The sequence below is a fragment of the Xenopus laevis genome, chromosome 2S (assembly GCF_017654675.1).
Source record: "Xenopus laevis strain J_2021 chromosome 2S, Xenopus_laevis_v10.1, whole genome shotgun sequence".
NCBI lineage: Eukaryota > Metazoa > Chordata > Amphibia > Anura > Pipidae > Xenopus > Xenopus laevis.
The window spans coordinates 92,748,182-92,761,633 of record NC_054374.1 but is presented as its reverse complement, the minus strand read 5'-3'; the positions used below and the strand labels follow the sequence as shown (position 1 = coordinate 92,761,633).

The 13,452-nt window shown below is 37.1% G+C and overlaps 1 protein-coding gene across 1 annotated transcript in view; it reads right to left on the bottom strand.

The window, feature by feature from the left end:
* zzef1.S (zinc finger, ZZ-type with EF-hand domain 1 S homeolog) overlaps positions 1-13,452 on the bottom strand; it is a 93,178-nt gene that overhangs the window by 76,920 nt on the left and 2,806 nt on the right. The window contains exons 2-7 of the mRNA XM_018249696.2: positions 10,642-10,786; positions 9,547-9,741; positions 8,052-8,223; positions 6,022-6,221; positions 4,824-5,031; positions 3,226-3,342 (exon numbers count right to left, since the gene is read on the bottom strand). Coding sequence (XP_018105185.1) covers positions 3,226-3,342; positions 4,824-5,031; positions 6,022-6,221; positions 8,052-8,223; positions 9,547-9,741; positions 10,642-10,786 — 1,037 coding nt within the window. The remainder of the gene's footprint in view (positions 1-3,225; positions 3,343-4,823; positions 5,032-6,021; positions 6,222-8,051; positions 8,224-9,546; positions 9,742-10,641; positions 10,787-13,452) is intronic.

Below are 13,452 nucleotides of genomic sequence, written 5' to 3'. Positions count from 1 at the left end.
TGCCTCAGAAAGCATTTTTGTTGCACCTCACAAGTTTTCTATTGGATTAAGGTCTGGGATTGGGCTGGTCACTCCATAACATCAATCTTGTTGGTTTGGAACCAAGATCTTGCTCATTGTCATGGGGTCGTTGTCTTGTTGAAACCCATTTCAAGGGCATTTCCTCTTCAGCATAATACTACATGACCTCTTCGAGTATTTTGGTATATTGGAACTGATCCATGATCCCTGGTATGCGATAAATAGGCCCAACATCTGTAAGGCGTCCTGCGGGCATCCAAGATGGCGGCGCACAGAAGAGGCCATGCGGCCATCGGATGCCAGTGTGACACCTGCGTTACGCGCAGCGTATTAATGCTGGCGCATCCTTTTGGCGCTGGCGCCCAAAACGTGCATTCGTCGGCGTGCATTCTGGCGCACATCCTATGACTTCATCTGGCACGTTTTGTCGCAAAATCCTGAATATTTAAAGACGCCAGAAGATTCTCTCAGCGCCCGAGTATAGGTTCTTCTATCTAGAGTTCCTGGGTGCTATTATTATTGGTTTCTTGATCCTCGACCTTTGCCTGAAACCCCGACCTTGATATCTTGCTGCCAGGACCGACCTTGCCTGAAACCCCGACCATGTTATCTTGCTGCCTGGACCGACCTTTGCCTGAACTGACGATTCTTCTGCCTAATCCTTTGTACCACGAACTGTGTTTCCCTAATTGCTTCCTCCTTGGTCCGCACTCCAAACTGCGCCTTCGGGCCCTGACAACACCATAGTATGATAAATATCCCCATATCAATGTTTTCGCCACCATGCTTCACTGTCTTCACAGAGTACTGTGGCTTGAATTCAGTGTTTGTGGGTCATTTGACAAACTGTCTGTGGCCCTTAGGCCCAAAATGAATAATCTTGCATTGGTCAGTCCACATAATGTTGCGCCATTTCTCTTTAGGCCAGTCAATGTGTTCTTTGTAAAATTGTAACCTCTTCAGCATGTGTTTTTTTCAACATTGGGACTTTGTGGGGGCTTCTTGCCGATAGCTTGGCTTCACATAGGTGTCTTCTAATTGTAACAGTACTCACAGGTAACTTTAGACCTTCTTTGATCTTCCTTGAAGACTGCCATTTTGGCTATTCTTCTATCCATTCAATGGTAGTTTTCTTCCACATCTTTCTGGGTTTTGTTTACATTTTAAAACATTTAAGACAATTTTAGCTGAGCACCTAATTGAACTCCACACTGCTATTATTTTGAACAAGCTTCAATTACCGATTCAATTACACAGAATCAGCAGCATGCATTTCATGACTGTTGGGTCTGCTGGTTTTCTATTACTAGACTACACTTACTAGTAAATTATTTGCCATGTACAAATAGAATTTCTACCAAAACAGTGATTGATCAGGTTAGTGATGTCAGACTGCTATTATTTTGAACACAACTGTATGTACCAATATAGTACCAATATATCTATTAAGCTTAATGCTTGAATCTGGTGTTTTCTGGATAATTTTAAATGCCTTACCTAAATCTCCTAAAAAATCTCTCTTAACCTTTTACTAAACCCAGTATGATTTTTTTGCCACATTGTTTAATTTAGCTTGGTTATCATTAAATACAAGGTACTGTTTTTTTTCATAACAGAGACAAAGTAAAATATGTTTTTAAATTAGGCTTATTTGCTAAAAACATACTCTATGGGAGTGGCCTTCCCATTATCCAGAGCTTTATGGATAATAGATTTGCAAATAAGGCATCCCAAACCTGCACTGATTTTCCCTTCAAAGACTATATCTGATAATCCCCCCAGACTGAACACCCTACAAACAGATGCAGTCACATAATAATTTGCCCCTTGCCATAAATAATATTTTTTTCTCAATGCAAGCAGAGCTAATACAACATGCAGTGCCACACATAGTAAGGCACACCTAGAAGTGTGGGAAGCATTTCAATCATAAATGTAAGCTTGACATTTCAAGATGAACTGCATAATTTCTTTTTATTTTCTTTGAGAGTAAAGGTGGAAAATTCCATGTAAACACTGGCCAAAATCCCACTTTATTACTGATTAATTAAGAAACACATTTGAACTAACGTTTTATAAATCTAAAAATGTGGCTTTGTTTGTCACTTCCAGGCCTACAGTTTATAATTTTATCTGGTTGCTGTGGTCACTGGCACAAGAAATCAAACACAGTCTGACTATGAAACTATTCTTATTGTTATACATTTGCTTAAGGTAGCTATAGCACCTAAATAGAAGCTACAAAACAAATGGGGAAAAAAAAACCACAAAAAAATAAAAATAAACAAAAACTATTACATGTATGGGACCTGGCTGTTATCCAGAATGCTTGGGACCTGGGGTATTCTGAATAATGGATTTTTCTGTAATTTGGATCTTCATACCTTAAAGGAGCAACAAACCCTTAATAAAAAAAACCTCACCCCTCCACAGACCTCCCTCCCTCCTGCCCCCCCCCCCACACAGCCTAGCTGTTACCCCAGGCAAATGCCCCTAACTCTTTACTTACCCCTCCATGCAGATTCTGTCCAGCGGAGTTCACAGGCTTCATCTTCAGCTGCTTCGGTAATCTTCAGAATGAGACCGGCGATTCAGCAATTTTCGTGAGTTTCGTCACATGTGCAGTTGTCGCGAAGCAGAAAATTACTCCAACTGCGCATGCGCCAGTCTCATTCAAAAGATTACCAAAGAGAAGAGGATGGCGCCCATGAACTCCGCTAGACAGAATCTGCACGGAGGGTTAAGGAAAGAGGGGCATTTGCTCGGGGTAGCAGTTAGGCTGCGGGAGAGGAGGGAGAGGGGTCAATGTAGGGTAGGGTTTTTTTTAAATTAAGGGTTTGTTTTTCCTTTAAGTACTAGAAAAACATTTAAAAATTAAATAAACCCATTAGGCTAGTTTTGCTTCCAATAAGGTTTAATCACATAATACCTTGTATCAAGTACAAGGTACTGTTTTATTATTACAGAGAAAAGGGAAATCATTTTTAAAAAATATGAATTATTTGATTATAATGGAATACATAGAGACAGCCTTTCTGTAATTCTGAGCTTTCTGGATAATGGATACCATACCTGTACTGCTGTCTACACAATAATACATTTATAAACTGAACTACCCACATAAACTATACATTAACCTATTTTAAATATATTTATCTGGATAATATTATTGTGCCACAACGTATCCACAATTAAATACATTACCTTGCTGTCCTTAGCAAAAAGCTGTTTACTTCCTCTAAAACATTTGGGGACAAAAAATTAGGAAACTCAGTTGTACCCAGTGTTAATGACAACGGTGGCATATGCTGCAAAGCTTTTCTGTAAAAGACAAAAATGATCATTAAAAATATATAAATACTAGGATACGTAATGACCTTTAACACAGAATTTACAATAAATATTACTTCACATTGATATATCTTCAAAATATAGGGTAATATGTACTTAATACCCTGCTCTGTGCTCCCCTATTTGCCCCTGGGTCCTCTGATTCCCCTTTAGAGACAGTTGCTTGTGGTGATGTCATGAATGATCATTACTGGGTAGAGAAATTAAATGCAGAACACAGAATGATAGGAACCACAGAGAACACATGAAAGAGAAAAACATCTGGAATCAGCTCCTCCCCTTTTAGGAGAAGATGGTGGCACCACAACACCTTATCTAATAACTATGCTCCATCGTGAGGCCATTGAGGAAAGGTGAAAGGTTGCTCTGCAGAATGTGGCAAGCAGAAGAGACCTAGAGGTCCAAATCATAATAAAACCTGATCTGCCGCATTCATCTATAAACTGAATTGTTTATTTAAAGAACTTTGCTAAACAAGGCTCCATCTAGAATACTCTGTGCAGATTTTTGCCTTATGTGGTGAAAAGGCACATTACTGTGGGTATGGAATATTTCAGTTACGGAGAATGTCTGTCCGAGCTGTGTATATTTATACTCAAGAGAAGACATTTAAATGAAAATGAGTACGATGTAAAAATATATACTGTAGGAGCACCATGCAGTAAATGTTCTCATTAGTAATAACTTCTGTCTTAACATACAAAAAGGTTTTTTTTTACATTTAAACCTGTGAAGCTGTGGAATGCTCTCCTTGAAGCTTTTGTGCTTGCAAATCCATTACATAGCTTCAAGAAGGGAAGCTATGCAACATATCTCATTTTTAGCAAGGGTGAAAATCCAGGGTTAATGAAACCGTAACACCAAAATATGAAAGTGTTTTTAAGTAATTAAAATATAATGTACCATTTCCTTGCATTGGCACAACTAGTGTGTTTTCTTCAGAAACACTAGTATAGTTTCTATGGGGGAAAACCATTCAAGGCACAGGTTACACAGCAGATAACAGATTCTCACTGTAGAATACTGCTATATTCTTTTACAGAGCTTATCAATCTATCCTATAGCTTTTATCCTTTTTGAATGGCTGCCCTTCGTGGCTACAAAACACCTATTTGCATCAAGTATAGTAGTTTTTGTAAAGCAACTTTTACGATTGCAGGGCATAATACATTATATTTAAATAACTTTAAAACACTTGGTTTTTTTTTGGTGTTATTGGTTAACTTAATTAGCTTTTAGCAAAAAATTTTTTTTTTGTCTTACAAATTTCCCATTTTATATTTGGGTGTTGGCAATTACTTATCTACCAGGTTTCTCTAACTTTCCTACTACTAGTGTGAAGGGTTTCGAGGCTTGTCTGAACAGAATATAATGCCCCCATATAAACTGAAAATAATTTAGGTTACAAGCAGCATTTACTAACCTCTAGAGAGAGATTTCTTTCAACTTACTGTGTGTGTTGCTGAACAGCTTGAGCAAGTGATGAGTTTGTTTCCATTGAAGTTGTCACAAGTGATGTTAACAATGACAAATACCATATAGCAGAGGCATCTGATATGGATACAGCAGACTTCACCTTCTGATAGCCAACAGCTCGGAGGCCATGTATTCTGGTATCACACCCATCACTTAAGCAACGCTTAATATTAATCTGAACGTCTGGAGGGGGGGGGGAGATACACAGAGAAATACAACTTTGTGTTTATTTAATTTTTTTAAAGAAATGTTCAAACCAAAATATGTATATATGTTTACTCCCACTGAAAAAATGGCTGTCACTGCAGAAATAAGGAGGAGTAGATATCACCATAGGGAGAAATACTGTGTGCCCCACTGGCCTTCAGTTTATCGATTAAAGCTAGGGTTAGTGAAGATTTACTTCATCTATTTCTATACTTTCAGGGCATAAAGCCTTTAAGTTAACTGCATAAAAGAAGAAAACCACTTTGGTTTCTTGACAAAAAACACTATCTTCCATACAGGGTCACATAACGAAATGTATTTTTTGTAACGGCAGCATGCACACTTTAAAATGTCCAATGTGCTTAAAGGACCAGTAACATCAAATTTTTTTAACGAAAAAAAAACCACCAACACAAATTATACTTTAAAATCAAATTAACGTATAATTTGTGTTGGTGTTTTTTTTTTCATTATGTACGAACACATTTTTTTAAAAAAAAAAAAAAGATGTTACTTGTCCTTTAAAGGACAAACTTAAAAATAATTTTTGTCTAATAAAAGAAAACATAATTCTAAGCAATATACATTCATTACACATTTTCTATGGTTTTTAAGTTATTTTTATATGTATTGCTATCCTTTTCTATTCTCTGCCCTGGTGGCTCTGGCTTTAGAAACAAAGTAACACAAGCCTAGGGTGTTGACAGACCTGTCTTGCTGGAGGAGACTGCCTTTTGCTACATTGTTTAAAAAGTAATAACCAGGCATTAAATCATATTAAAAAGTTGCTTATAAATGTGTTTTCTTTATTAGGTAAAAAATAATTTTTTGGGTTGACATGTCCTTTAAAAACTCAAACAGTTCTTCTGTTTGAACATCTGCTAATGAAATAAAGAAAAAGAGACATTTACCCCTGTGATACAAGTAACAAAATAAACCATGCATTTGTTATTTCTGTTGACTCACACATCTGATTAATGTTAGCGTTTTCCAATAAAGTCACATAGCCTGTAATATGGCTGGGAATGTGAACCTCTCGGACCTCTTGGAGGTTGCTGGGATTCCTTCCGGCTGCAACGCCCACATGCTGAGGCATGTAGCTCTGGTCTGCAGCAGACACAGCGATGGACAGTTGTCTCAAAACTACATCAGGTTTCATCTTTAATCTGAGGAAAGAAAGTGAACAAGAATCCCAGTTTATGCAATATTTTTATTTTCATAATACTTTTGCAGTATATATACATATAGTGTAAAACTTATCCATACATAAAAAAATAGTAAACAGTTGTCTCTTCGGAACAAGAAAATCCTCATATAGATTCAGTTCTTTTCACCTTCTCATCCCAGATGACTCTTGCCAACCCTTACACAAAATTTTGGTTTCAGTAAGCCTATTCCCATTGTGTATTTTGGACATTATATTCCCTACAAAATGGCCCCTGTCTATGTCACAGATTGGTAAAAAAAAAAAAAAAAGAAAAAAAAGACTAGACATTAGTTGGAAGAAGCTGTGAAGGTGAAACAGCTGCAGCATTCTCTCCAACAGATTACCTAAAAAATGAACCTTCTTTCTGCATTTTGTATACAATAAATCTAATAATTCTGCAAATGAACAATAGCACCTCAAATGAATAGTTGCAACAGAAAAACAGAAAATGTGGAATAGAATCCAAATAAAAATTTGATAAAAAGCCCAAAAAAAAGGTGCCACCATTGGTGATTTAAGTTCTATCCCTTGAGCAGCTACCTTGTTTAGCCGTGTATGTGTTTTAAACACCTACTGGAACAATAATTGGGGGTCACCAATTAAAATAATAAAGAATTCCACTGTCAACAAGGGAAGAACAGTATTACAAACACAATAACTAGAGAAAGAAAGAAAGAAAGAAAGAAAGAAAGAAAGAAAGAAAGAAAGAAAGAAAGAAAGAAAGAAAGAAAGAAAGAAAGAAAGAAAGAAAGAAAGAAAGAAAGAAAGAAAGAAAGAAAGAAAGAAAGAGCAACTATGTATGGAATTGTGAAAGATTCCCAATGATAATTTACTAAACTTTAATTATAATTTACTAAAATATAGATAACAGGAGTAAATACGTAGGTGCCACACTAGACTGGAAGAATGGCAAAAGAAAGGTTTGTGATGAATGGAAGAATTATGGCTACATAGTGCATAACTGAAAATTAATTGCTGCCTTCACCTATGGTGATAAATAATAAAGTTGAGAGCAGAGGTGTGGTTGAAACAAAAGGTTCAAACCATATAACATATAATATAATGCTTCTTATCTGCCTTGAGCCCCGTGCCGTTATTTTGCCTGTTTTAAGAAGATTAAATTGGAGTACAATAGAATTTAAATATTTATACTCTGCAAGGTAGCTTATGTCAGGCCAAACTTGTTGTATCCATAAAATAACATTGAAATTATTGATTGCACTTTCCTGTATTCCTTATACTACTACTGCAAATAAAGTAAAATATTAACAAAGTGATACTTTGTATTTAAATTAAGTTTTCAATCCGAGGGCTAAAATCACTTGGTTGAAATAGAAAGCAAATTTAAAAAAAAAAAATACATAAAGTGTTCCAGTGAGAAGTTTTGGCATTTAATTCAATAATTTTGTGAACCATGGCTTTAGTAGTTCAATTTATCAGTAACACCTGTGGTCTCTGCATGTAGTTTAGTGGTAAATTCTTTATGAAGGAATCCTCTCTAAACAGAAGCTCCCTGCATAGGGATTACACCAAGAGAAGATAATCACCAAGCCAAGAGTGGTTTGACATTGTTGAAGAACCCACCTCCGCTACAAATCATTGACAGAATCACTGCACCCTCAGTAATGAGCATTGTGAACAGGGTCAGACTGGGCCGGCAGGACACAAGGTAAAAAAAAAAACACTAATTTTTTGGCGTTACTGTTACTTTGAAATACATTTGCAAATATAAATCAAGGTTCCTTTCAAAAACCCAAACGTGTAAAGTAATGTAAACCCCACCTCTTACCGTATCCAGTGTGAACGTGCACTTCCATCTGACTGCCAATATGAGGACGTTTCCCCATTTGTCATCTTATAAATATCTGAGGCATGAGATGATGTTTCTATCTGACTATAGCACTTAGTCACGGTTTTGAACTGTAAAGATTCTTCATCAGAACTCGGAATTGCAGGACATTCTGAGAACAAATAAGGACATGTCAGATGCAAGAGAAGATGAAATCTCAAAAGCCTAGTAACCAATATCAAGTATGAGATGATATCTAAAAAAAAAAGCATAGAATGTATATACAGGCATAGGATACATTATCGAGAAAGCTCTGAATTACAGAAAGGCCATCTCCTATAGACTCCATTTAATCCAAACAATCCAAATTTTTAAAAACCATTTCCTTTTTTGTAATAATAAATCAGTACCTTGCACTTTATCCAAACTAAGATATACCTAATCCTCATTAGAAGCAAAACCAGCCAATTGGATTTATTTTGTTATGTTTTCTTTGATTTTCTAGTACACTTGGGGCAGATTTATCAAGGGTCAAATTTCGAAGTACAAAAAACTTCGAAATTTGACCATCGAATTGAATTTGGCAATCCTACGATCTAATAAAAATCGTTTGATCGAACGATTCGAACGATTTTAGCGTACGATCGAAGGATTTTTATTCGATTTGTAAAGACTTAGAAAAAGTTTGTAGATGGTCCCCATAGGCTAACATAGCAATTCGGCAGGTTTAATTTGGCGAAGTATTGAAGTCTTTTAAAAGAGACAGTACTTAGATTATCGAATATTTGAACGATTTTTACTTCGAATCGAAGTCTAAGTAAATTCGAAGTCGTAGTATCCTAATTCGATGGTCGAAGTATCCAAAAAATTACTTTGAAAATCGAACTTTTTGTTCTTCGAAAATTCACTCGAACCTTAGTAAATCTGCCCCTTAGAGGCCCATTTATCAAAGGTCAAATCTCGAATTCATGCAAATTTTTTTTACTCTAATAAATTTGAATATACTCGGAATTCGAATGGGATGTTAAAAAAAATTTGAACGTCTAAAACTCATACAAATGTTGCCGACTCGAAAACTCAAATTGAATCCAAATTGAATCCGAATTGAATTTGACTAAACTTGAATTGAGTTTTTTCTCTGAAAAGGCTATTAACATATTTAAATGGGTCACTGGACCTCTCCCATTGACTTCTACATGAACTCTGCAGGTTTTAGGTGGGGAAGAGTTACATTTGAATTGTTCCCCGTGTAATGGTTTGATAAACTGAACTATTCACAATTCGAATTTGTGAGTTTTGACAAAAAATACAATTTCAAAAATCGAATTTACTATTCGACACATATAGGAATGATGATCCAAATTACAGAAAGATCCTTCTGGATAACAGGTGGCATACCTGTATTACAAAGTGCTTACCACTTTGACTTACATTTATAATATTTAGCAGGACGTTACTGAAAAAAATATGCAGTTTGCACAATTACACAGTTTACCTTTTTCTTTCTTCAGCAGCCGTTCTAAATAGTCCTTCATGACAGAAGCTCGCATAGTGCAAATGTTATTGCAACACTCCAGCATTGGGTAAGGCATCACAGTGCTGGGTATCCGGTTTCGATGCAGGAAACCCAGTATTTTTGCAGAATGTAAACTCAGATGTTCCTTTGATTTTGAAAATATATCAATGAAACCTACAAAACAAAATATTTATACAAATTAAAAGAAGATTCCAGTTGTAACTAACAATATTGTAATGGTAAAGTTGATCTAAGCCCCAAACACAGCTACTGAAGGCCATTATATATTGCAACATTCTACTTCTGCAAGACAGGTATGGGATCTGCTATCTGGAAACCTGTTATCAAGAAAGCTCCAATTTACGGAAAGGTCGTCTCCCATAGACTCCATTAAAAACAATTCATTAATTTTTCACTGTAATAATAAAACAATACCTTGTACTTGATCCAAACCAAGATATAATTAATCCTTATTGGAAGCAAAACCAGTCTATTGGGTTTATTTAATGTTTACATTATTTTCTAGTAGACTTAAGGTATGAAGATCCAAATTACGAATCTGTTATCCAGAAAACCTCAGGTCCTGAGCATTCTGGATAACAGGTCCTATACCTGTACTAACAAATAGCAGAAAAACTGTACCTCTGGGAGCGGGCGGCCTAGGCAGGGGCATTCTTTTATAATTAATATAATTAATTAAAGGAGTGGGGACTCTATTAAACCCTTTTTTTCGGGGGTAGATATACTTTCAACAGATACGGTCATTGCCGTAAAGAAAATGACTACTGGTTGAAGCTGGGCCAATGATTAGCAACTAAAACTGGTTGGCCTTTGAGTAACAGCCTCACCCAATTCAACTTTGGAAAACAAGTGGGTTTCAATGTGTATGGTAACAAGACATTTGTTGCAAAGAAATAGTTTATCTGAAGGTACTGACTGGAACAGCAGTTACAAACTTTAAATGAAAATTAAACATTTCATATTTTTTATGTTACTGATCCTTTTAAGAAAAACAAACAACTGTTTAACAGCTGCAAAGCGGAAGAAATGTAGAAAACACAGCAGTATCCCTACCTGGTGTATGAGAGCAAGCCTGCAGCTGCCGGATCACATGACTCAGCTCCCCCTGAAGACTGGCACCACTAGAGGACTTGATGGCTTCTAGCATGCTCTCCAAATCCACAATCTCGTTACCTTCAGCATCAAACTGTGCAAAGGCCTACAAGAGATAGGAGATTTTAATCCCCAAAACTGAAACATTCATTTAACTTTGCATTTTAACCTACATATTTTGTACAGTTTTACTTCTGCAGATAGGGCTTAGACTTTCATGTGGTTTTAATTTTATAGAAAAGCCTTAGCCATGTTTGGACAACCTAGCATTTTGTTCTCTAAAAGCCATTTACTTGTGAGTAACACTAAATTTGAGGCCAGCAAAATTGTGGTACGCGCAGAGAATCTTAGAACCCATCCACAAAATAAAAGAGAAAATAAATTAGAGGGAATGTTGTATCTGAGACTTGTACATGCAGTCTCCCCTGCTAATGGCCTACAAACTGCCTAGTGTGTCGTGTCACGGACTGACTAGGAAAAATGCCAGAATTTCCTAAATTGCCTAATGTTAATTCACTGCAGTTTTTCCATCCATGGGTGGCCATACTGGATATTCTGAACTGCACTTGCATGGGCAGCCTTTTAATGAACAGTCCAACTGTCAGTGCTGAAACTCTGCTGCTGCCCTCTTACTAAATAGCTATGACATGGTATTGATTTTCTCACTCTCTTTTTCTACAATAAGCAGTTATACGTCAGTGTTTATTCTGTCAAAATAATTCTGTCTATAGAGAGAGAACAAACAACGAAGTGTAAAATGTTATCATGTACATGGTTTCCTTGCACTGCACCTTTTTCTTGCAGTGTGCAAACATAGAAACAGAGCTCTTTCTATAAATGTGTTTTTAAAAAGGTACATCATAGGTACATCTGAGGGTCGACCTGCCAGCATCAATTGCTGGGAGCCACCAGAGGTGCTGCTGCCATGAGGCAAGTGAATCAGTCGACAGCAACCCGCAAGTTACCAAGAACCCCCCTGGAAGCCACTGTCACACCATCTGCAGTAATTTACAGGTTACCCTCAGTACAGATATTAGTAGATCAGCTGACTAACAAAAATAAGTGCTAATAGCACAAGAGTCTCATCTCAGCTGGAACAAAAGAAGCCCAAATCACCTCCTTCTGTCTCTCATTAAATCAAGGGATATAAGAGCACTTTTAAATAAGAACTAAAGCCTAACTAAAGAAGTAGCTAGAAATGTTGTACATTATGTTTTGAGCTTATGTACCAGCCCAAAGCAACCACAGCCCTTTAGCAGGGAGAATCTGTGCCATCAAAGATACCCCAGTAGCTCCCCATCTTCTTTTCTGCTGATTCACTGCACACTTACTGAGCTTAGGGACCCACTCACAATATTCAGTAAACATAAAATATAAATGTCACAATAAACGGCTATTAGTAATTAATACAGATAATTACTACGTCAGCACAGAAACCAGTGCAATTAGCATTAGAATTTAATAACGAGTCCTGTAGCATCAGCTTATATTACAGACAAACCTCATTTTCTGCTTGATAATTTGCAACAACCCCTAAGCTTAGCTTCTCAACAGCTGCTCACTAGGCATGTGAGTGTCACAGACACTTTCCAAGATGGTGACCCCCTGTGACAAGTTTGAAGTCCTGGATCATTGCTGCTATTGAAAAACTGAAACTTTAGGCTGGTGCAATAAGTTCAGTATATAAAATAAGGCATTTTAGCCATATCCATTTTTAGTGCTTAGTTCTCCTTTAAGCCGGCATATAAAGGCAGTGGAAGAGGGTGATTTCAGGTCACTTTGCACTAGGAATGCACGGAATCCTTCACGAAGGATACGGCCGAATACCGAACCGAATCCGAATTTGCATCTGCAAATTAGGGGTGGGAAGGGAAAAACATTTTTTACTTCCTTGTTTTGTGACAAAAAGTCACGCGATTTCCATCTCCGCCCCTAATTTCCTAATTCGGATTCAGTTTGGCCGGACAGAAGGATTCGTCCAAATCCGAATCCTGCTGAAAAAGGCCGAATCCTGGCTGAATCCCGAACCGAATCCTGGATTCGGTGCATCCCTACTTTGTACCACTGAAACATACCAACTGAAATCCACTCCATATGACACTTGCCCAATACCCTGCAGTTGAGACAAAAAAAACCTTGACGTTAAAGCACAAGACACATTTTGCCAACAATGCAGTTCATTTTTAGTTTTCATTGTTGTGCATTTTTATAGTTATTTGCCTTTTTCTTCTGACTCTTTGCAGCTTTCAAATGGGCGTCGCTGACTCCCTTCTAAAAAAACAAATGCTCTGTAAGGCTACAAATTAGGGATTCACCGAATCCAGGATTCGGTTCGGGATTTGGCCAGGATTCTGCCTTTTTCAGCAGGATTCGGCCGAATCCTTCTGCCTGGCCGAACCAAATCCGAATTTGCATATGCAAATTAGGGGTGGGGATCGAAATCCCGTGACTTTTTGTCCCAAAACAAGGGACAAAATTAGGGTTCGGATTCGGTTCGGTATTCGGCCGAATCTTTCACAAAGGATTCGGGGGTTCGGCCAAATCCAAAATAGTGGATTCGGTGCATCCCTACTAGAAATGTATTGTTATGGTTACTTTTTATTACTGATTCTTCGATTCAAACCTCTCCTATTCATATTCCAGTATCTTATTCAAATCAATGCATGGTTACTAGGGTAATTTGGACACTAGCTACCAAATTGCTTAACTGCAAACTGGAGAGCTGCTGAATAAAAAGCTAAATAACTCAAAAACCTTTGATAATTAAAATGA